The sequence below is a fragment of the Phaseolus vulgaris genome, chromosome 3, assembly GCF_051622355.1.
Source record: "Phaseolus vulgaris cultivar YP4 chromosome 3, ASM5162235v1, whole genome shotgun sequence".
NCBI classification, from domain to species: domain Eukaryota; kingdom Viridiplantae; phylum Streptophyta; class Magnoliopsida; order Fabales; family Fabaceae; genus Phaseolus; species Phaseolus vulgaris.
The window spans coordinates 53,256,086-53,279,982 of NC_143500.1; the positions used below are offsets into that span (position 1 = coordinate 53,256,086).

At 32.4% G+C, this 23,897-nt stretch overlaps 2 protein-coding genes across 5 annotated transcripts; one reads left to right on the forward strand and one right to left on the reverse strand.

The window, feature by feature from the left end:
* Nucleotides 1-1,221: 1,221 nt before the first annotated feature.
* Nucleotides 1,222-15,069, forward strand: LOC137808627 (5'-3' exoribonuclease 3). Of its 4 annotated transcripts, none has more exons than XR_016519350.1 (23): nucleotides 1,222-1,585; nucleotides 1,704-1,806; nucleotides 1,900-1,976; nucleotides 2,948-3,139; nucleotides 3,238-3,357; nucleotides 3,525-3,587; nucleotides 3,749-3,892; nucleotides 4,005-4,169; nucleotides 4,975-5,052; nucleotides 5,150-5,236; nucleotides 5,479-5,839; nucleotides 5,970-6,065; nucleotides 7,235-7,330; nucleotides 7,409-7,479; nucleotides 10,375-10,503; nucleotides 10,596-10,672; nucleotides 10,772-10,812; nucleotides 10,905-10,979; nucleotides 11,070-11,227; nucleotides 13,053-13,157; nucleotides 13,248-13,323; nucleotides 13,518-13,600; nucleotides 14,117-15,069. XR_016519350.1 is itself a non-coding variant. In XM_068609840.2 (23 exons), exons 1-23 carry the CDS (start codon nucleotides 1,382-1,384, stop codon nucleotides 14,802-14,804), a joined length of 3,237 nt encoding a protein of 1,078 aa, XP_068465941.2. In that variant the 5' UTR covers nucleotides 1,222-1,381; the 3' UTR covers nucleotides 14,805-15,069. The 4 variants fall into 4 exon arrangements, 3 of the variants coding, with proteins under 3 accessions (XP_068465941.2, XP_068465942.2, XP_090155988.1); XM_068609840.2 differs by having other exon boundaries at nucleotides 5,479-5,775; nucleotides 13,041-13,157; XM_068609841.2 differs by having other exon boundaries at nucleotides 5,479-5,775.
* Nucleotides 15,070-17,187: 2,118 nt separating this feature from the next.
* LOC137805992 (uncharacterized) lies at nucleotides 17,188-20,274 on the reverse strand. Its single transcript, XM_068605866.2, has 4 exons — nucleotides 19,963-20,274; nucleotides 18,821-19,552; nucleotides 17,886-18,235; nucleotides 17,188-17,804 (listed from the first exon to the last, which is right to left on the reverse strand). Exons 2-4 carry the CDS (start codon nucleotides 19,436-19,438, stop codon nucleotides 17,696-17,698), a joined length of 1,077 nt encoding a protein of 358 aa, XP_068461967.2. The 5' UTR covers nucleotides 19,439-19,552; nucleotides 19,963-20,274; the 3' UTR covers nucleotides 17,188-17,695.
* Nucleotides 20,275-23,897: the final 3,623 nt, after the last annotated feature.

Here is a 23,897-nt window from a genome sequence, read left to right on the forward strand (position 1 = left end):
AAAAAAAACAAATATTTTTTAAGAAAAAAAAAAGGTGAAGAAGGAGAATTGGCGGGTCAACCGCTACTTTAGAAATTAATTATTTTTTAGGAAGGGTCAAAATCAACAATTTTAGTAATTTAAATGAAAAATACATTTAGAATTAAAGATATTAAAAATAATTTAAATATTGTGTCAAAATTTAATCGTTACTAAAATAAAATTTAAAATATTAACGAAATCAATATAAAACTAATAAAAATATATTTTTCATTTAAAATAAAAAGATCAAAATATACATTTTTAAATATAAATGACGAAAGTGAGATTTTTAAAAACATAAAGGACCAAAATAATATTTTAGCGTGATATCTATCCAACAAGTGGTTAGAAAGTATGAGTGGAAAAGTGGGGCGGGCTATGCAGGCCGGTCCGCGACCCGCTGAAAAAAACGCGGGTCGGGTTGTTTATTTCAACCCGCTTAGGTTCGCCCCGCATAACTCGCAGCCCGTGTGAGGCGGGACAGATTGGCCCGCATAACTTTAAAATATATAATTTTTTTTTTCACACTCCTATATTTTCTTCAAACAGTCTTATATTTTACATCCCTGTATTATGAAACCATCTACCTAATTTTTCTAAATAAAAAAAATTAAAAATTTTATTTAAAAAATTATACTTTTTAATAAATATTTCTTATGCAGGCTGGTCCACAGACCTGCGGACCATCCAGATTAAAAAAATCAGTAAATTTTATGCGACGGACTAACCCGACCCGCTTTTTACGACCGTAAAGCCATCTCTTCGTTCCTGCTTTCAACGAGACTTTCTTAGCTGCTCTTGTCAAAGACATTGTAACAAAAGACAAAATAGAGTAGACATGAAACATTGAAATATCAATATTATGTATTTTACAGGAAATTATCATGTTTTGTTGAAAACAGTACAGAATTACAAGAATAACATTAAAAATACATTAAAGATATAAATGAAAAAAAAATATTTATTTTAAAGATTTATACAAAAATATTTATTAAGAAATAAATAGCAATTTTGTTTTCTAACATGGCAATGAAAATGGGATGGAGGGAATAAAAGCTCGCCGACCTTTGAATCGTAGAAAGACAAAAAGGCACTCAAAATATTACCAAAATCATTACCACATAACAATTTTGAAAAGGGCATTATCGTCTATTCACTCGTTCAGGTTGTATGACCTAGCAATCCAACACGCGCGAGAGCAGTGTAATAACGCAACACGAAAGAACCGCGCCGGCGCCCGCGCACGCACGCACTGTGGAATCAGTGTAAGTCCAATTCGCACATTCTTCTTCTCATTGTAGACTTGAGAGAGAAGTGGTTTTCGTTTTCGGCGAACTGAATCTGAGTTCGCGACTGAACGATGGGTGTCCCTGCGTTCTATCGATGGCTGGCGGAGAAGTATCCGATGGTGGTTGTGGACTCAATTGAAGAGGAACCGGTCGTCATCGACGACGTGAAGATCCCGGTCGATACGAGCGACAAGAACCCTAACAACATCGAATACGATAATCTCTACCTCGATATGAACGGCATTATTCATCCGTGCTTTCACCCTGAGGATAGGGTAACATTTCTCATTCTCACTATTTCTTCTTCCAAACTTAAGTAATTAATGTATTTATCGTTTTTTGAATTTCAAGAATGTGGACGTTTACGATTACGCGTTGTTTTTTTGTATGCAGCCTTCTCCGACGTCGTTTGACGAGGTGTTTGAGTGCATGTTCGACTACATTGACAGGCTATTCGTCATGGTGCGGCCGCGGAAGCTGCTCTACATGGCTATTGGTGTGTGTCTGTTTCTTGTGATTTTTATGATTTGTCATTGCGCTATCTATGTTACTGGTGAGGTTTATTTGTTTTGTTTGGTTCGACTCGTAGACGGTGTTGCGCCGAGGGCGAAAATGAACCAGCAACGGTCTAGGAGGTTTAGGGCTGCGAAAGATGCAGCTGATGCGGTATGTTTTATGCTTATATCGTTTTACACTCATTTGGTGTTGTGTGCATTTGGATGCTTCGAGATGCGTTATAGACATCGATCTTTTGTGTTTCTTGGTATCTAGTAGAAAAATGTTATTTGGACAACGATCTGTACAAAAAGTTACAACTAAGAGAGCGGAAAAGAGAAAAGAGAGAGAAGTACAAGATGTAATAACTAATGTGATTGAGAGAAAGGGGCAAAAAGTGTTGTATAAATTGTTGCATGAATTTGACATCTCTATCTTGCAATTGTTGTGGTTGTGGCATGTGCCCTGCATCCTCGTCATCTCTGACAAGTTTTCAGCAAATTGAACTTTTGAGTTAATATAATGCCAATTTTTATGTGTTTTATTTTTGTTTGCTTACAACTTTGTTTTTAATATATGTATAACTTATATATCATATATTTCAACCATTATGTGACTTTCCCTATATGCTGCGATACTGTCTACTATATGATATAGCCGATTATTTGTTCTCTGCCGTTTTCCACTATCTGCAATTGAAACATTGTTTACACTCTTTGCTTGTTATCAACAATTTAGTTGAATCAATGTCATGCAATACTTTTTGGTTGGTAATTGAAAGCTTGAACTTTGCTCGTTGTTTGATTACTGATAGACATTGCAAATAGTGAATGCTCTGGCATTGGTCTTGAGTATTTATCCATTTATCTATACTTTTTTTTTAAAATTTTGTAGCTTACATCAACTGGTAAAATTTTCTTGATGTTGGAGTGGAAGATAGTGTTGTGTTAAAATATAAGTTCTGTTGAAAAAGTCTGGGATGATACTGCAAATGTTCCTTGCTTTCATCACTTTTTTTGTGGTTAATGTGGTTGGTGTACATGTCACCACCCTGAATCTGTCAAGATAATGGTGAAATATACGAGAAGATGCCTAAATGTGAATTTTGCCCATGTTTGCCTTCTTTTTCTCTTGCATGTTAGGCTGCTGAAGAAGCAAGGTTAAGGGAGGAATTTGAGAAGGAGGGCAGAAAGCTTCCACCTAAAGAAGAGTCACAGACTTTTGATTCAAACGTCATTACTCCGGGAACTGAATTTATGGCTGTCTTGTCAATTGCACTTCAGTACTATGTTCATCTTAGGTTGAACAATGACCCTGGTTGGAAAAATATTAAGGTAGAGAGTTAATTTTATATTTTGTGTGACTGTGGCTAATGTGTCTTATTTGAGAGGGGGATCTAATCTAATGTTATTGTTTATGTGTGTGACTGAAGGTTATTCTCTCTGATGCAAATGTTCCTGGTGAAGGGGAGCATAAGATTATGTCCTATATTCGTCTTCAGAGAAATCTTAAAGGTTATGATCCAAATACACGACATTGCCTGTATGGTTTGGTATATATCTCACTTCCAACTTCCTGTTACTCTTCAAAATTCATCTTTGATTTTGTTAATCAAAAACAGAAAATCAATTTATTTTTTACTTTTACTTAGTGTCTTCTTTGCTTTATTTATCATAGATGTAATTAACTTGTTTTTTGCATTTGGTATTCTGACGTCAGGATGCTGATTTGATAATGTTGGCATTGGCTACGCATGAAATTCATTTTTCAATTCTTAGAGAGGTTTGTGTCTGATGAGTTGTTCTGTGTCTGTGAATTATAGCTTATTAATGCAGTTAAATAAATACATGATGTTGACCGTGAGGAATGATTGATGTAATTATTTTGGCTTTTTTCCATTAGATATTGTGATTGAATTGCTGATAAATAATCTGTTAATGCAGGTAGTATTTACTCCTGGACAAGACAAATGCTTCATCTGTGGTCAGATGGGTCATTTTGCTGCAAACTGTGAAGGAAAGGCAAAAAGGAAGTCAGGAAAGTTTGATGAAAAAGGAGAGGCTGTTGTGGCAAAGAAACCCTTCCAGGTCAGGGTTTGATCTGAAATTCATACATTCTTAAAGTTATTGAATATGACAACATAATTTTGGTACTTTTGCCCTTAATTCTTACTTCCTATATATTTATTTTCTTTTGCAGTTCCTGAATATTTGGACACTGAGAGAATATCTGGAGTATGAGATGAGAATACCTAATCCTCCATTCAAGATTGATTTTGAATGCATTGTTGATGATTTTATCTTCATGTGTTTTTTCGTCGGCAATGATTTCCTACCTCATATGCCTACATTAGAGATTCGTGAGGTTTGGCATTCTAGATCTCTTGTTACCTCTGTCCCTCACCCTCTCCCCTGTTTTCTATATATTTGGAGTGAATCAAATTTCAGGACTGGTCCTTTATTTTGTAAGTGCTAATCATGGATTTTCCCCTCGCTTATCCTAACCGGTTTTGGATATATATGGGTGCTGTTTTTCTCAGCATTTGGACTTTGGTTGCTAATTTTAAAAATTTGGGTCAATTTTGGAAATCGTGGGCTTCTTCTTTTGTCTAAATAACAAGGAACTAACTATCGAGAAAGCTTAAATTGTTAGGGCGAACAATATTAATTAAAGTACTTTGGGGTGAGGCATGAATAAAATATCAAACTCTTTTTTCTTTGCTCTAAAATTTAAGGTAATTTGAAGCGTGTGAATGGTTATGCAGGATTTTGTAGTCTAGGATGAAGCAAGACACAAGGTGTTATCATGTCAACATGGCATTTCTAATGGGTTTATTGGTACAATCATTAGAAAATTTGATCCGCGGTTCAAACCTCAGTTGTTCTATTTGAGTTGATCAATTAAGACAAAAGTAATCATAGCATAATTCACTGCACTATTTTTAACTGCAAAGAAATGGATAAGAATTTTCAAGAATGGTCTAAATGTTATGGTGGATAGAAGTCCTAATCTTTAGCATCCTTTTTAATTTCTTAGTGTTATTGTATGGCAGTAATTATGGTGTTATGATATTGGTCTTGTATTGTCTAATATACGTGTAATGCTTTTATGTGCTGGTTTAGATTGTGTAACTGATCTTTGTTGGGAATTTCACTTTTTTTTTACCTAGGGTGCAATTAACTTGCTGCTTGCAGTATACAAGAAAGAATTTAGGGAATTTGGTGGTTATTTAACCAATGGAAGCATGGTATGTGATGGCAACTGGAGTGATTTGTGTGATGCCTCTTTACATCTAAATAATGTTCATTTACAATTTGTTTCTTTTCTTTACTGCCTTTTCTCAGATAAATTTGAGCAGGGTGGAGCACTTCATTCAGGCTATTGGATCTTACGAAGATAAAATATTCCAGAAAAGAGCTCGATTGCACCAGGTCTGTTTAGTTGCATCTCTTTCTTTATCCTTTAAGGACTGGATTTATACAGAGATCATCAATTAGAGCTTATTATCAGTGTGTATATGTCACACTATTGAGGAAGTGACTGTTCAACATTTGTCATAATATTGAGTAGTGAGAGATAATAAACATTAAGCCTTATGGTTTTCCTCTTAGTTGTAGATGTTCGATTGTGTTCTGAAGTGATTCTTCTTTTGTATTTATTATTCTGCTTTCAGCAACAAACTGCGAGAATAAAGCATGGAAAGCCACAAAGGAGAAGGGGAGATGATGCCGAGCCTCAATTTCAACCAGACTCTTTAGTAGCAGTTTCACAATTCCATGGTTCTCGTCTTGCTTTGGCTCCAACTCCTTCACCATTTCAGCAATCTGGGCATTATAATTCTCACATGTCCTCATCAGTTAGAAAAGACAAAAAAGAACCCTTTGAGAGACCTCGTAAAGTTGTTAGGTTATCTTCAGGAGCAAGTGTTGCTGCTGCTATTGTTGAAGCCGAGAATAGTCTTGAAATAGAAGTATGTTTTCCTGCTTCAGGAGAGGCATTCTTTAGAACTAATATAAGGGCTAACCTATTACTGGGTACGAGCCTGGCGAGGAATTAGATGCACTTTATTATCTTTTCATTGTTATGTTAAGTTGTAAGGTTTTTACAATGAGCTGGTTATCTCCTCTGTTGTCTGACTGAGTTTAGTATTCCTTTACATTTCAGGTTCATGATAATAAAGATGAATTGAAAACAAAATTGAAGGAGATACTTCGTGAGAAATCTGATGTATTCAACTCAAAAAAAGCTGAAGAGGACAAGGTAAGTTCTTACCTTTTTTTTGTTTAGTATTTTAGTTTTCCTAGACATTTTTAATTGCGGTGTTATTTGTATTTTAAAGTAACAAATAGTATATAAATTATCCTGCCTGTGATTTTTTTATTAAACCCTAAGGATTTAATTACATTGCAGTAATTTTGCCATGTCTACCTTGTGTTAGTGGGGATCATGATAGTTAGAATTGCGTGAATATTGTATTGTTTATATCCTGTTTAAATTATATTTACATTTTTTAAACGTTTTTATGTGCTTTGGAGCTGAATTTGAATTATCCGTGGGTGTTTCCTGTTTTCATTTTCGATTTTAACTGTTTAATTACAAAACTCTTATTTTGTTTTCAATCTGTTTTCTGTTTGCAAAGATCAGAAAACATTGAAAACTACTTGGTTTTCTTTGTTTCCTGTACAAATATTTGACAACAGGAAGCAGATTACAAGCAATGTGGCATTTTTGTTATTTATGCTGATGCTGATTAGTTAACTTCTCTATAAAAGAAAAAAGGGAAGGAAATATTAAATAATTAAATTGATGAAACAAACTGTAATAGATTAATTTTATCACTGTAATAGCTTTTTTTCCAGTTGAGTCCTTGATGAACCTTCAATGTACCAAAAACATAAAATAAAACTCAAGAAAATTAACTGAGTCTTTGATCTTTATAATTTTTTAAATTATGGATCTGCATGTTCTTCACTCCCAAAGAATAAGTGTTGAATTTAAAGCGCATGCCTTAGAAGGATTATCCATTTGTAGTTGTTTATCTGAAAGTGTTGATTCATTTAGAACAATTACTCTTGTATGCTGGAGAGAATGGTTGGAGTTGTTGCCATGTGACCTATAAAAAGTTCCAAGTTATGAAATCAACCTGTTAGCTCATAGTTGTGCTAGTCTTAGCATATAGTGCCAAAACCACCTCTTTGTCTTAGCATATAGTGTCAAAACCACCTCTTTTTTGGTGGATTGATTATGTGCAAAAGCCTATAAATTATTTTTGTATCTAGTTTATTGCTTACTTTTTTTGATAAGTATGACATCCATTCATATATAAAGCTTGGAATTGTGACTCTACTGCTTTTTTGTTTGTAGAAAGTTAATTCTATTTGTCTTTTTTAAATTATTTTGATTTTAGCTTATATTTCTTTTTTCAACAGATTAAGTTGGGAGAACCGGGTTGGAGAGAGAGGTATTATGAGGAAAAATTTTCTGCTAAAACTCCCGAGGAACTTGAAGCTATACGAAAAGATGTTGTAAGTTAATGAATTGAAGTGTCACTAATTTTGGTTCGTATGGAGGTCAAGGTTTTCTTATTACAGTCTATTGTTTAGGTCTTGAAATACACTGAAGGCCTATGTTGGGTGATGCACTATTATTATGAAGGTGTTTGTTCTTGGAATTGGTGAGTTTCTTTTCTAGTTCTTTCTGGAGAACTGTATGAGTCTTAAATTATGTTGGGTTTCTTTTGCCTGTAATATGGCACTTGAGGTGTTTTCTCTTTCTTCACATTGACCAAATATGTGATGACCCAAATTTGAGTGTTGATGGCTGAATTTTGAGTCTTATTTGGTTTAAACCGAAATTATGCAATGTGTGATTCTTGCAAATAACCTGTTCTCGGCATGTTCTTCTCTGTTCTGCTGCAGTTTCTTGACCTTAGTGCTTGAATATTATCGGTGAATCTGGGTATCAGTGTCTGAGGTCCCTCTGACTAATTCTTGATATTATGTTAGAAACTGGTCCTGATGGATTACAGGAAATAATCTTCGTTGGAAATTCTGGTGTCCTGACCCAGGCCAGGGTGGTGGCAGAATAGAGGACAACCGAAACAAAATCAGTACACTCTTATTTGAAAAACTAGTGCTGACAGTACCCTCCTACAATTCTTTTTACCCTATCTTGTAACTAATTACTGTTAGTCTATGACATGTCTATGATCTATTTGAGGGGAATGATCCCTTGTTGTGCCTATATTCCTCCTCACTTGAACCTTCCTAATAGGTGGTCATCGTCTATCTGGATTGACTTTTATTGTTTTAGTAGAAATGAAGAGGCTAAAATTTTGCCGCAATCTATGAATTTGGTTAGCACTTGAGAAAGTACTTTGAAGTAGGTATATGCTTTGTTATAATTAGAATTGGGGAAATTGGCTCTCTGTGTATTAATCTTTGTTATCTATCTGGTTCTAGGGAAGGGATGGGGCTTTTGTTTTTGTTCTTAGAAAGTGAACTTTAAGTTTAACTTAACTCGCAAGTTCTTAGAAACTGGTCCTGATGGATTACAGGAAATAATCTTCGTTGGAAATTCTGGTGTCCTGACCCAGGCCAGGGTGGTGGCAGAATAGAGGACAACCGAAACAAAATCAGTACACTCTTATTTGAAAAACTAGTGCTGACAGTACCCTCCTACAATTCTTTTTACCCTATCTTGTAACTAATTACTGTTAGTCTATGACATGTCTATGATCTATTTGAGGGGAATGATCCCTTGTTGTGCCTATATTCCTCCTCACTTGAACCTTCCTAATAGGTGGTCATCGTCTATCTGGATTGACTTTTATTGTTTTAGTAGAAATGAAGAGGCTAAAATTTTGCCGCAATCTATGAATTTGGTTAGCACTTGAGAAAGTACTTTGAAGTAGGTATATGCTTTGTTATAATTAGAATTGGGGAAATTGGCTCTCTGTGTATTAATCTTTGTTATCTATCTGGTTCTAGGGAAGGGATGGGGCTTTTGTTTTTGTTCTTAGAAAGTGAACTTTAAGTTTAACTTAACTCGCAATTGTAAATGAGATTTGTACCAATTTATATACTATAATTTGGTCATATTGTGAGCCGATGTGAGATCTCTAATACACTTTTTCACTGAAGACTGAACATCTTAAGCATGAGAATTAATATATATGGGTGGTTGCGGCCTGATAGCAGGTGACATAATTGGTCTAACAAATCTCATTTGGAAGGATTTGTTTTGATGTTATCTTAGGAAGGAGACTTTAAGCTTAACTCAATCTTACAAAACCGATTTTTAAGATGAGGTTTGCACACATTTTTAGAGATAGTGATGTCTGATTTTAAATGGAAAATTGTAAATCCTAGCGAATGAACTACAATTGGTCAAGAGAAAGGATAACAACACACTCTCTTTTGATCACTTTTCTATTGATTGAAAATTTTCAGAAATAAATGTTTTTAGTAAGTCTCTTTTCTCATTTAATGAGCTTCTCTTGATTTTGTAGTTTACGACAAATTTCAACCTGTGGTGGAATGTTTATTAGAAAAAATGGAGATGTTGTTAGCACTAGTTGGACAAAGTGCTTTGTTTGTTAAGCTTGTGATTTTAGAGAACTTAATGAGTCCCTTGCTAGTGTATATATTTTGTGGGTGGGGGTATCTTTAGAAATCAACATGCTTCCATTGTGGGTTATTTCTTTTCATATCTTGGTCATAATGCTTTATATGTTGAGGTGGTGGGTGTGATTCTGGCTATGGAAGTTGCAATCTCCTAGGGATGGACTAATATTTGGATTGAGAGTGGGAGTCAACTTGTTATTCATGCTTGGTTCAATACTTCTATTATCTCTTGGGATCTTCGTAATAGATGAATTAATGGCTTGGTAAATAGTAATACTTTGTATATTCGTATTTTGCATATTTCTAGATAGGGTAATCAATGTATTGATAAACTTGTTGAGTTTGGCAGTAGATCTCAAGGTTATAATTGGTGGGATATGTTCCTAGCTTTATTTGTCCTTGAGTTTTTCAGTGATAGATTTGACATATCCTTTTATAGGGTTAAGGATTAGTAAGTCAGGTTTGGTCTCCCCCCCCCCACACACGACTACTTTTTGTATTTTTTTTCCCCAATGATATTTTGAGATGCTGAGCAACAGATACAAAAATAAGGATTATTTTATCAGGTAATGTTGGAACAAATACTGTTTTAGCCTTTAATACTTTCATCTCACCACCTGTGTTGACAACATTCACCTCAGAACAATCTAAAGTCACTGGTTAGCAGCCTATTGTTTTCTGTGTGACTCTGGTAAGGTTACACACAATCTATCCTTCCTAGATCCCCTTCCCCCCACTAGATGGGGAACTTTGTGCTCTGGGATGCTTGTTTAGAGATATAAATAAGGAAAAAACACAGTCAAGGAAGGAATAACAGAATTTAGTTACTTCTATTGCCTGTAGATTTTGTGAATTTTATGTTTTCTTCATCCACAATCCAGATTGGATCTACAAGAATTGCATGTCTTGTTTTATCAGTTTTAATTAATTTTTTATTAAAACAGGTTTTATCCTTATCATTATGCCCCCTTTGCGTCTGATCTCAAGGGCCTTGGTGAGCTTGATATTAGCTTTAAGCTGGGTACTCCATTCAAACCATTTGACCAGCTTTTAGGAGTCTTTCCTGCTGCAAGGTTTGCTTGCTGCACAACTTATTTTTGTAAGGAGTTGTAGCTTTCTAAATTCAGTTAGTGTATGTAACATTGGAATTATGATATATCTGCAGTTCTCATGCTCTTCCTGAGCCATATAGGAGACTTATGACGGATCCAAACTCACCAATCATTGATTTTTATCCAATTGGTGTGTCTTTATATAAACAGGCTATTAATTTAAGTTTTAGAAGTTCCACTATATTATGAATATTGTTCCCCATTTAATATTATTAGTGTTGTGTCTCAGACTTTGAAGTGGACATGAATGGCAAACGCTTTGCTTGGCAGGTTCAATCCTGATTTACCTTTGCCTTTTTCTTCAGTGTTTTCTAGACATGGTTGCATCATAGCTCATATAATACCATCCTTTCTCTTTGCAGGGTATTGCTAAGTTGCCTTTTATTGATGAAGGGCGTCTCCTCACAGAAGTTCAAAAGACTGAACACTTTTTAACTGTATGTCTCTGTTCTCTGAATTTAAATTCACATTTGGTCCAATTTGCTGACATTTTTTCTCCATATCCTATTTCTATTAAAAAATAAAAGCCTGAGGAAAAGCGACGGAATGCTACAATGTTCAACTTGCTCTTTGTGAATTCTTGTCATCCTCTCTCTGCTTGCATAAGCACACTCCATAACAAGTGTAAAAACATGTCAGACAGTGAACGAGCTATGGTCAAGGACAGAATCAGCCCGAAAGAAAGGTTGGTACTGCTGATTTGCAATTTCCTAACAATATTTTTGGATGATGATAAGGTTTTAATAAAATTTCCTTCTGATCATAGTAGTGAATTGTTGCATCTGATGTGGTCATGAGTCACAACTTTTCTCGATTATGATATGGCAAGCCATAATGTATGATTTATGAACTTGTATGTATGGAGTATGCATATGTAGTTTAAGAAAAAATTAATTTTAATTTCTCGGTAGGTATTTGTTACTTTTTAATTTGAAATTAAGCTTGGATGTGATATACACATCTGAGACATTAAAAGACACAGTAAAACAAATTAATGTGCAAGATAGTGATAAGCATCCAACCTCTTGAAATCAGTGTTATCAATTATCTGCCATGGCGGCCCCATGGCAGATGGCAATGACGGATTTTCTGACCACCGCCACGACAAGGCGGTGGCGATGCATATTTTCCATGGTGGCCTATGGCTGCCGCTTTTGCCATCTCGGAGTGGTAACGGATAGCAGAAATATCCAAGAAAGCGGAGAAAAAGACGGTGGCAGTGGTGGTGGCGCACGCTGTGACGACAGCAAAGCATAAAGAAGGAGCTGCGGTGGCGCTGCGCATAAGGAAGGAGGAGATGTGGGCACATACTGTTAGGTTCCCAGACAGAAAACCCAGAATTCCCTCCCAAACACAGCAAGAAGAAAGAAAACTCTGTTTTATTACAGTGCAGAACAGAACACCCAAAAGGGTTACAAAGGAGAATAGCTCCTTTCACACAGGTTAATTCCTGTCAACTATAACTTAAAAAATTATAACTATTTTCATTCCTTTTGTATATAAGTATAGATTATATTTCTTTCAACTGCCATGCTTCCGCCATAACCCATTATGTTTTCCATTATAATTCTATAAAGGATTTTTGAGGTCTCTAATATGATCCGATATCGATAGCACTGCTTGAAACCCACCCTAAAAAGTTAGAAATTAAGTGAGGAGAACCAAACACTTTAATACTCTATCGAGCGTCCCATATTATTTTATGTGTGCCTCTGGCACTTAAAGTTCCCAATCTAGGCACCACCTCAAAGAGTTGATTTCTTGATGACTTTCGCTGACAGTGCTTCGTGACATTTCACTCAGTTTCCTCGTTTATTAGAACCCTTCACTGATCAAAACCCTTTAGAGCTAGCCCTTTCTGAGACGCTGACCCATGCACTTGGGAAACCAACCCTTAAAAGCTTGTTGTTAAAGGGAGAGAACCGAACACTTGAATACTCCACCAGACATCTCATAGTACTTGATATAGGACTTAAAGAATCCTGTTATACCCAAATCCATTTTAGATAGCTGATCAAAATGTGGGTTTGGGTTGCAGAGAATTTTATCATTGGTATGCTAAATGCTGTTGTAATTTTAAAGTAACCATAGTACTAATTCATAGTTAACTTTCAAGTCCATGTTATACCCATAGCTTACGTTCTAAACAATGTATGTCATTTGTGTCAGTGCTAGACTGGAATTAGTACTATTTTCTGTTTAAATACTTAAATGCTTAGATATGGCACATTGTTACGATAAAGCATACTAATATATTATGATAATTAGAGTGGGCTTTTCTGTAGGGTTTTAGAGGGAGGGATAGTGTTTTGGAGTAGCAAAGTTTGAAAAGTTAATGATTTTTTTTCTCCAAAGACAAGCACAATAGATGCTGCTATAGAAGTTCCCTGCAGTTTTTAAATGCATGAAATTGTCAAGTTTGTATGCTTTATATGTATATACTTATATTCAATTTTCAATTTTAATATCTTGCTGGACTATCTTCTGATGTTATTTAGGAATACATGCAGTGGTGGAATGAATGGTTACATATCCTTGTGTGCTGGAGAACCTTGCCCTCCTATCTTTAGGTCTTCTATCGCAAGCATGGAAGATATCATGGACAATCATGTTATGTAAGTCTCTCATACTGGGTATAATTTAATAAGAACACGATTTATGGTGAAAGTTGCTGTAATTTTTCTTATTTGCCCCTTGTTGCTCAGATGTGCAATATATGGACTCCCAGAGGCACATAAACACATTACCCGACCACCACAAGGAGTTAAATTTCCAGAAAAGGTATCAAATTTAGTAGCTGCTCCTTATTTATTATACCCTCCAATTTCCATGTCCTTCTCCCTGTTTAGTTTTCAATCTTCAACATTTGGTGGCGTATAAAGACACTGGTCTGTTTAAAGTATCATAGCTCCTCTTATTTCGTCTACTTATTCTGTAACGTATTTGGAAAATAAAATTATGTGCTTTGTATACAGGCTGTTACAATTAGAGATCTACAACCTCAACCTGTTTTATGGCATGAAGATTCAGGTAGGAGACTCCATTCTGATAATTGGAGGTAAGACTTTGTTTTTTGCATTGTTTTTTATTACAAGTGAAATAATACGGAGCAAAGAAATGAGGAATGGAATAAAAAAATAGAAATATAAGAGAAATAAAGTAAAAATCATGTATTGTGGTGTATATAAATCAAAAAGTGAAAAGAAGTAAATAAATAAATTATCAAAAATATTTTTATAGTATTTACAAAATTAAACTTTATTTCTCTTAATATTTATTTTAAAATTTCATGTTGTATATATTTATTAAATTTTTTAATAAATTAAAATAAAAAACCACAAATCCTCTCGCCTTCATCCCATTTTGAGGGATTTACTTAGTCCTGGGGTTCTCTGATTTTTGCCAATTTTCCATTATATTTCTACTTTAACCTATAACTCATAAGTCACAATCCCTTTCGCTTTCCTCCCACCAATCACCCATTTAAATTTATGATTTACTGTTGTATTGTATGCAGCTTTAGTCCATCGTCTACTTGGCTAGAACTGACTGGGGCTCCGGTTTTTTGTTTCAGGAAAAACCCTCCGGGATCTATTTCTGGTCAAGAGCTTGGAGATGCTGCACACAGACTCGTTGTGAATTCCTTACAGGCAAAAGTTGACACTCCTGGATACCGCCACCGCGCGGTGAATTCCTTACAGGCAAAAGTTGACACTCCTGGATACCGCCACCGCGACCGTGCGGTGAATTCCTTACAGGCAAAAGTTGACACTCCTGGATACCGCCACCGCGCGCATAATGGACCTCCTAAATCTTATCCCGCATCAGTGGGTCATCGACAACCAGTGTCTTCCTATGGTTATGAATCACCTCCTATTTCAGCTCCCCCACTCCAAGGCAAACCACACTCTGTACCTTACAATGATGCTCCTACTGCTCAGCCTTATAATTTTAATCAACAATACCCCCCTAGATCAAATTCGTACCAGAAAAATGACTACCCTAGATCACATCATGAAAGAAATCACCATCCGGGTAGGGGTGGTAGCAGTTCGAGGCATGGATACCACTCATCAGGAAATTATCACAATGATCATCATGAAGTTAGTCACCACAGCCAAAACTCCCAACCATCTAGAAGTAACCATAATTGGACTCCACGACACAACGCGAGGGGGCGCAGGGGACATGGCCATCATGCGTCTAATCAATATTCTTCATTAGATAGAGGGAACAAGGATGCAATGCCACCACCTGCTTAAAATCGCAGATAGTTTCATTTCATCCGGGGAATATTTTTGCCCACAAGTTAAGTGTTGTTGTACCTTATATTTTTCTCTCAATTAGATGAGGTTGGAGAGCTTCTGGACTTGCATTTTGTCCTGTTATGTCTAGTCGAGACAATAGTTAAACCAATTTTCCGTTGAATAGATGAATCTGAGAAATTATATCCCCTACAACTCAGGTTTCATAACATTTTTCCTACATGATACAGGCTATTCAATTGATTGTTTTCTACTGGGACTAGATTGCATCCCTCTTAAGCCACTTCTATTTTCAGTTTGTGATGTTTGTTTCTTATTTTTCTAATGATGTGTTGAGCAAGAAAAATGATGGGTAATTGTATAATTAAACCGATTTAATCAATGGATACCTCAGTTTCTAAGGTCAAATACTTTGTTTGGCAGAGAGAACATATTAGTTATGTTTTGTTTTTCAGGCGAAATGGTTGAATGAAATTAAGTTAATGAAAATAGGTGAAAAATTAAATAGATATTTTAAGCAATAATGTTTTGTTTAGTTGAAAAGGAATAAAGAAGCAATAAGAGAAGAAGATAACTAAGACTAAGTATGAATTAATATAATAGGAGTCATTCACCAAGCATCACACATTTAACTATTTTTTTAACATTCTCAACTAAAATGTGATGTTTTTAGAAGTTAATTTTAAATAAATAAGGAATGGAATTTTTTAAAATAAAATATAGATGTTAAAATGAGGAGTTTTACTTAATTTTATTTTTGGTTGTTGTGAAATTTTTAACAAAAAATTTATTAGAAAAATGTGATATTTTATCTTTTATTTTTAGTATTTTTAACAAATATTAATTATAAAATTTATTAAAAAAATGTAAAATGTTACTATTTGGTGAGACATGTTTTATATATGCCTTTTATAATACCGTTGGATGTGACAAATTATATTTATTTAATTAAAATATGGTTGAAAATTAATACATAATTCTTGAGATATTCAATTGTAATCTTATGATAGTACTATGCTGATATGGTATGACATGATTGATATAAGCAGGATTCTTTTCTTTTTAAATTAGTCCATTCTTATATATATATATATATATATATATATTTATTTATTTATTTTTATTGTTTTCTAAATTATTACTGTCATACTTAATATCGAAAAAATAAATAGATATTTTATTTTCTATAAACTTAATGTATACACTTTAAAAAAAAATGACATTTAATATATCCTACCAGTATAAATTATAATTTTTGGGTGGTGTTACAAAAGTTATCCATTACACGTAGTTTTCATTTTATATTTTTATAACAAACATTATTTAAAACGCGAAAGTAAAAATTAAGCTATGTTTTTATGTATTATTAATTACTCCACAATTTAGTTTTTTTTTTATTTGAATACTGAAATCCAATAATTGGTTTTGTGTTAGTGAATAATAATTATAACTACATATTTATTACCAGTTTCTCTCGGTATATATTTTATTATAATTTTTTCAAAGATATTAACGTATTTTTTTAAAGTTTAAATAAAAGAAAGTAACAGCGTTCTTACTGTTTGGTTTACAACTTTTAATGAGTTTCTTTCGGCCACTTAATAAAATATATTCGTATATTTATTGATTTTTTACGAAATATTTATATATTCTTAAAATATTAATACAAAATATATTTGGATAAAAATACATTAAACATTGTTAAAGATCTAATATTATAAATACTAATTGTCACTTTCACTTGTCATAAAGACATTTCATGACTAATATGTAATAGAAATTGTTCTCTACTTTTAAAAATTTATTACAAAATTCTCCTAAAAATTGATAAATTATTTGTTCAAATAATTAACATAACAACAACGACTACCAAAAAATATTTCAACTACTTTCAAATATTTATTCAGTAATTTGCTTGGATCCATTTATTTGAAGCAAAAATTATACTAAGGTCTCATAAACAATAAAAGACAAGAGGAGAAAAAATAAACAACCAAAGTGATTGGAAATAAAAAGTTATTTGTAATTAGGATTATTTTGTTGGTAATGTGAGTAAACAATTTTTTTTTTAAAATTTATTTGTAATCAAAACAATATAAAAAAAAACTAATAAATGTAAAAAATTGTATTATATATGGCAATAAAGACCTTTGCTACTCTTAAAAGGATAATTTTCTGAGACATCACCAATGCTGGAACAAATGAAAATGCAACATTAAATGTTTACAACCACAGCAAGATTCATGAGACCTTAATCACCATTAAACTGTGGCAAGTAGCAACTACTTTTACAGTTTTTTGTAGTTACTTTTATAGCTTAAATCATATTCCATAAACATCCAAAAATAGCATGTGCAGTGAATTATTGACAAGGAAATGAATTTTAGATCATATATATATATAAAATAAAAAGGTAAGAAACAAATGCAATTAAGGGAAACAAAAAGAACTTGAGCTCACATATTGGAGCAAACAGTGGAGATGTATATATTATTACAATAAAATCACTAAATAAAAATTAATTTTAGATAAAAAATAATTATTTATTATATTAACTAAATTAAATTCTAATTTATAAACTAAAAAATTATTGGTATTTAAAATATTTTTTATTATTTTTAAAATTTATAAATTAATTTTTATCTAATTAGTTATTAAGATTTTAGTTACTAATTACTTTAAATTTTAAAATTAATAGTTAAAATCTTAATATATAATTAGATATCAATAATTTTTTTAGTTTTTAAAATAATATTTAATTTAATTAATATAATAATTAATTACTTTTTTAATTTAAAATTGGTTTTTATTTAGTGTAGATATATAGCTACCTAGAAAAATTTAGTGATGTATAGGAAGTATTATAAGGGTACAGGGAAGATAATCTTTCAGAATCTACAGCAGAGAAGAAGGTGCTTCCAACCCAGTTGCTTCCTGCGATGCTCACCATCAGGTTTTGCCAATCTTACTGGACTGCTATTCCATTCTTGTTGCAATCTGCAAGCACCACAACCAAATCAGTGTGTTCATTTCACAATGCTTGAAGAGAAACTTACAAGTTTTTAGGCTTTTTTTTACATGGGAAAGGCAAAGGATTGTGAGCTAGCTGTGCTGCTATCTGATCGAAGAGAGATGCTTCCAGAATAGAAGGAACTTGACTCGTCTAATGTTTGAAACACTTCATCTTTCACACCCTCGTCTTCAGACTTCACATCTTCATCTTGAGTTTGATCACAATTAATGTCACTAACTTGGCTGCTTCCATGACCCGAATGATCTGAGTTATGCACCATGTTTGTGTTCTCCTGCAGTATACTGCCAAGGATTTCAGTTTTTGATTCCAAAGCTGGAGTACAAAACACTGCATCATCCTCAATCACATCTTTGGACTTGTTAGGCTTTGAGTGAAACTCGGGGTCCTTGTCAACCTGTAGTAATAATTAAAAATAAAGGATCATTACTTCATGAAATGTATATCTTCACATGAGTGCTAACTCACACTATTATTAAGAAGTGAACTTTAAACCTAACTCAACCTCATAAAACCGGCTTATAAGGTGAGGTTTGCATCCACTTATATACTATCAAACCTCCCAAACCTCTCTTATGCTGAGAGTAACAACTTTGTGTATGAGACAACATATTATGGGTGATTCGATATTGATAGCAGGTGACCTGATCAGTCTAACAAACACTCGCTGAATAAACTTATTCTGAAACCATATTAAGAAGTGGACTTTAAGCCTAACTCAACATTAAGCCTAACCCAACCTCATAAACCAGCTTATAAGGTAAGGTTTGCACCTACATATATACTATAAAATATCCTAATCTCTAGTCGACGTGGTATCTCCAACCGATATTCCTAAAGAAGTCGTCATCAACATAATGTGTATTTCATTTAGACAATGATAAATATATGGCAAGATATGGTCTATGAGAATAACCTATGACATTGATGGTTAACTTGGATAAATAGCATGTAAATTGCACAAGGAAAAGTTGTTGAATACCTTTGCATGGTTGTGTTTGATTTCATCACCCTCAACACTTGATGTCCTGGATTTCTCTCTGTCTAACTCTTGTAACAAAACGTTATCTTCAGGCACAACAATCTCCTTATACACGCTATCAGCAAGTTTTCTAGTTGCGCCTTCAACTAGCTGAATCAAATCCTCGGATTGATCAGATTCATCTGTAACTGGTGGATTTGATAAATTAATCCCAGCATTGTCTTTCACTGGTTTTTTACTTTCATAAGAATAAGTTTTGTGGATGTTTTCGTCTACTTTTCTCCAAAAAACAATCTTATCCTTGGTAGGGACTCCTACATCCACACAGATATCCTTAATAATGTTGTAATTAGTCTCTTTGTGACATATTACAAGTTCTGGTTCACATTCTGTAACACTTTTGTCCATATAGACATCTGTTGAACCCTCTAATGAATCTGTTTCATGGATTGGTGAATAGAGGGAGTTTTTCTCTGATTCCATATCATGGTGAAGCATCCCAAATGACTCTATTTCCTGCGGAGAATGAGTTGATGAATCAGTAGAGTCCCTGACCTGTGCTTCATAATCATTTTCAAAATCAAGTGTAATTGTAGTGGTGAAATCTACTGATCCCATGTCACAGGGTGATAGATTTGAATCTGTTACACGTCTGTATTTCAGTGGAGGCTCTAGTGTCAGATTCCTTTATTTTGTGTTGTTGTGATTTGCATCCACTAGAATATTACATCACTGTCATTGAAGTCAAATGGTTTAGGCCAATATTTGAATGTAAAGAAGCCAGTTCTAGTTCTGTACATTCATTTTCAGATAGCAGAAAATAATTTGCAGAGTCCGATTTTCAAAATAAAAGTCACTTGATCATAAAACAAACACAATAAACAACTTTGTAATGACTTTGTAATGACAGATGATTGTTGTTACTTGAGGTATCAGCGTAACTGAGATATCAAGTTACATGAGTAACATGAAACTTTTATATGAAAAAATAAACACAATAAACAAGGTAAAGGAATTCAGTAAATTCATGTCATGGTTATGTCACGGACTTGGAAGAATCATATTCAACAATATATGAATGGCTGTAAGAGAAGATACAAGTATAGCTGCTGGAGACAATAAAAGTAGCAAAAGTTTGTTACCTAGTTTCATTGTCCATGTAGAGTTCAAACCAATGGAAAACTTTCTGTATATTCAATCGATGAGACTAGCCAGATCACTCAACACTTTATAGGACCCTGAAGATCAGAAAACAGGAATAACTAGGTTTGTATGTATGCTGCAACAAATCTTAACAGTCTTTCAGTGACTCAAAAGATAATTTAAATGAAGAAGACAAAAGAAAAGTGACATTTCACTGTTCATAAAAGAATTTAGATATTTGTTTGGATTTCAGCAGAAGGGAAACCATGTCTATGTTACAAAGACTGCAAGACCCTATTTTCCCACACATCCATTACAAACTTTTGATGCAAATAACATTTATCAGAACCCAATTCGAACAAAAGCTTTAAGAATATTGAGAAGTAACTAAACTGGGGGACCATATTATGACTTAAGCATCTGGTATCTGCTATGCCTGTCCCAATCATTTTTCATTGTAAAAGAAGAAAAATGTTACATTTACAACAAGACAGTGAAAAACCACAATTTACAACTATGATGTGGTAGAATATAATTTCAAAATTGTTCTATCTTTTCACTGAAATGCATCTCTCAATAAAGAAAATCATTTCTCTTTCAAGTTCTAATTTGGTCTCTTCAATTGAGGGAAAACTATTTATCTTTCAAGTTGTAATCTGGTCTCTTCAGATGAAATTCATATCTCAACAAAGAAAACTATTTCTCTTTGAAGTTGTAATCTGGTGTAGAATTATCAATAATGTATTAGCTGTCACTAAAGAATATGAGCTTATGCTTATATTTAAAGTTGTGAAAGCATGTTATTGCATCCTTTTTCTTTTATTAGTAAAAGATTTGGTTTTGGACTAACTGAATAGAATCCTAGGGTGGTACTCGATGTATAAAAGGACAAAGGGAAAAAGTTTAGAAATCCTAAACTTTTGGAAAAGCTTTTTCAGCTACAAATATTCAAACTCAGATTGATTTGACACCATCAAATTCCCTACCAATACTTTTTCCTTTAGAGCTCTCACTGGATTGAGGTTTAGCCTCAAAACAAATCAGACACAAGTCTGCAAATCCAGAAAAGTACAGTGAAAATTCAAGGTCTGTTACCACATATACACCTCAAACACATGATGGAAAAAAAGGGAACCAGCACCATAATATGTAATGTATATAGAAACTCAAATGAAGAAATAAAAATATGAGATTTTTTGGAGATCACATCCACCAAATATTACAATATTTTACAGTATATAAGTGAGTGCAACTTCATCTTATAAATCGATAATAGATAAGTGAGTACCCTCATCTTATAAATCGACAATAGATAAGTGAATGTAGACCTCATCTTATAAATCGATAGTATATAAGTGAGTGCAAATCTCGTTTTGTAATCGATAATATGTAAGTGAATGCAAATCTCGTCGTATAAATTGATATAATTACAATGAAAAATGTAACTACAGTAACAAAAAGACAGAACTAAGACTTAAAATGTGGATAGTGATTTCACAGTTCACATAACAAACAGGTGGGGAGTGAGAGGAAGAGAGTACCATAGGCGACAAAAGAAACATTCCATGGTTGAAATTAAAGCAGAAAACAATGAAGAGGTTGTTTCAAAGTGTATAGTTGGCAGTGTCAAGGGAGAAAGGTGAATAAAATAATATTCTTATCATAATAACAAAATCTAGTGTTATTTATCTCATCTTATAATGTAGACAAATGTCAACAACATAAATCATTTTAATATAATATTTTTTTAACATGAGTTTTTCAGAAGGATAATTTCAGAAAATATTTCAATATTTGACTAAAATATCAATAAACATAATTGTAATTAAAAGATAATTATTATTTTGACTTAAATTCCTTTCAGAATTCATAGTTTTCTAAACATATGCAATTTTTTTCTATATAGAAATTTCATTATACATTTATTTCTCTAAATTGTTTAAATTAAATAAACCTACTCCATGGACAGTAGTTAATTCAACATTCTTTGAACATATTTGCATTAAATGTCTCTTATGATAACAAATGTGTGTATTTTAAGAAGAAAAATTTGGTCAAGTCACGTGATTTTTCTTTTTTGGAAAATAATTAATATGAATTTTATTGTAATTAGTAATGCCATTTAAAATATTTCTTAATTTTAATTTGAAATCTTAAATGTTGGTCATTTAAAGACAAAATATACTACCTACATCTTCTTTTCCTTGTATTTTAAGATTTTGATACCAAGAAATTCATTTTGCATCTATAAAATAATTCTAAAAATTCCTATTATACATTTCTATTTATATTTTGCAATGAATGCAAAGTAATTGTAAGTGTATAATTGATTGCAAATTTGGCTAAAACTAAAGAAAAAAATTGACAGAAAATAATAATTAATTATCTTGAATTTTGAAAACTAACATAAATAAAAAAATAATATACAATTGATGCTTAAAAAAAGAAAGGAGTAGTGTTTTATTATATCATTATAATTATATTTTTTAATCTATTACCTTAATACAATTAATTTATACCTTTAATGTTTTCTATTTCTATCAATTTTTCGTTTTTGGATTCATTATTGATTTTTCTTGAATTCAATTTTGTAAATTTGACCTTATTATTTCCTTCTATATTGTGTTGATTTGAGTTTCTTCTTCTGCTTATTTTGTTTGACTGAATTACTATATTGTTTTCTCTTTAATTCTTATCCCCAATTTTAGTCTGCCTATTATTTATTTCCCTGTGATTTTAGTTTCTAAGTGTTGGAAAATTCGCAATTTTGATTGAATAGTCAATTTTACTTATGATTTTTATATTTTACTAATTAATTAAATTATTTATTAAGACGCCAATAATGTGTATATATGGTTTAGGGTTCAATTTGCAAAGAAAAATGTGTACAAAACTAGTGATTGAACTAAAAAGGTAAAGTTTTCAAATCTAAGAAAAAAAGAAGAGCAAATTGTGAAAAAAAAAATAAAAAAATTCTTAATTTATAATTTTATGAGTCATCATATTGAAAAATAACATATAAAATAAAAAGAAAAACATGGAAGATTAGAATAAACTTATGAAATAAAAAACAAAAAATAAAGAAACTTTCAAGAGTATTCTAAGCATTTACATTGAAAGTTTAAATCAATCAAAAAGATAAATTAAACAAAGATAAGAAGAACTTTCTTTAATGTTTAGTTCTCATAAAGATAAAAAAGATGACCGGCCCAAAAATTCAATCATATTAGTCCTTGTTTGCATTCAATAACAATACTAAAATTCTATGATATTGATGTACGTCACTAACTCACTTTAGTTTTAGGGAGACGTCCCAGTCTTATAAAAATTTGAACCAGTTCATTGTTTTTACTAAATTAGAGACCGAATTAATTTATTATAAGACAATATCAATCGCCATATATTCAACTATATTTTTATTTTTTCTATTTTTTATATACTATTTTTTTATAGAAGTTATAAAGCTTTTTAATTAACTAGAGGCTCGGACAAATAACGTGAAATGATAATAAAATATCCATTTTTCAATAATATAAATTGCAAAAAATATAGAAATAAAACTTACTATAATTCAATAATATTTCTGAACATGTAAATGTGTACTTACATAAAATCCGTGATATCAAGCTAAATCATATTTGAGTTAAACTTAATTATGTTGTTTTTCATTATTTAATCTTGTGAATTTACATGTATTATACTATGTAGTACGGATATGAAAATACATATAATTTCTAAAATCTGAGACACGGAACATGGATCTATATATTATATAATTATGAATTATATAAATTAACAATAAAGATTTATATACACAAATATGTTTTAATTTTTTTTTAAACAAAAAAATATTTTTTCATGGCTGGTTCAAAATGATTTGTTTTTTATTTTTATAATCATTAATAAGTTTTAATTTTTAGAAAACTAATGTATT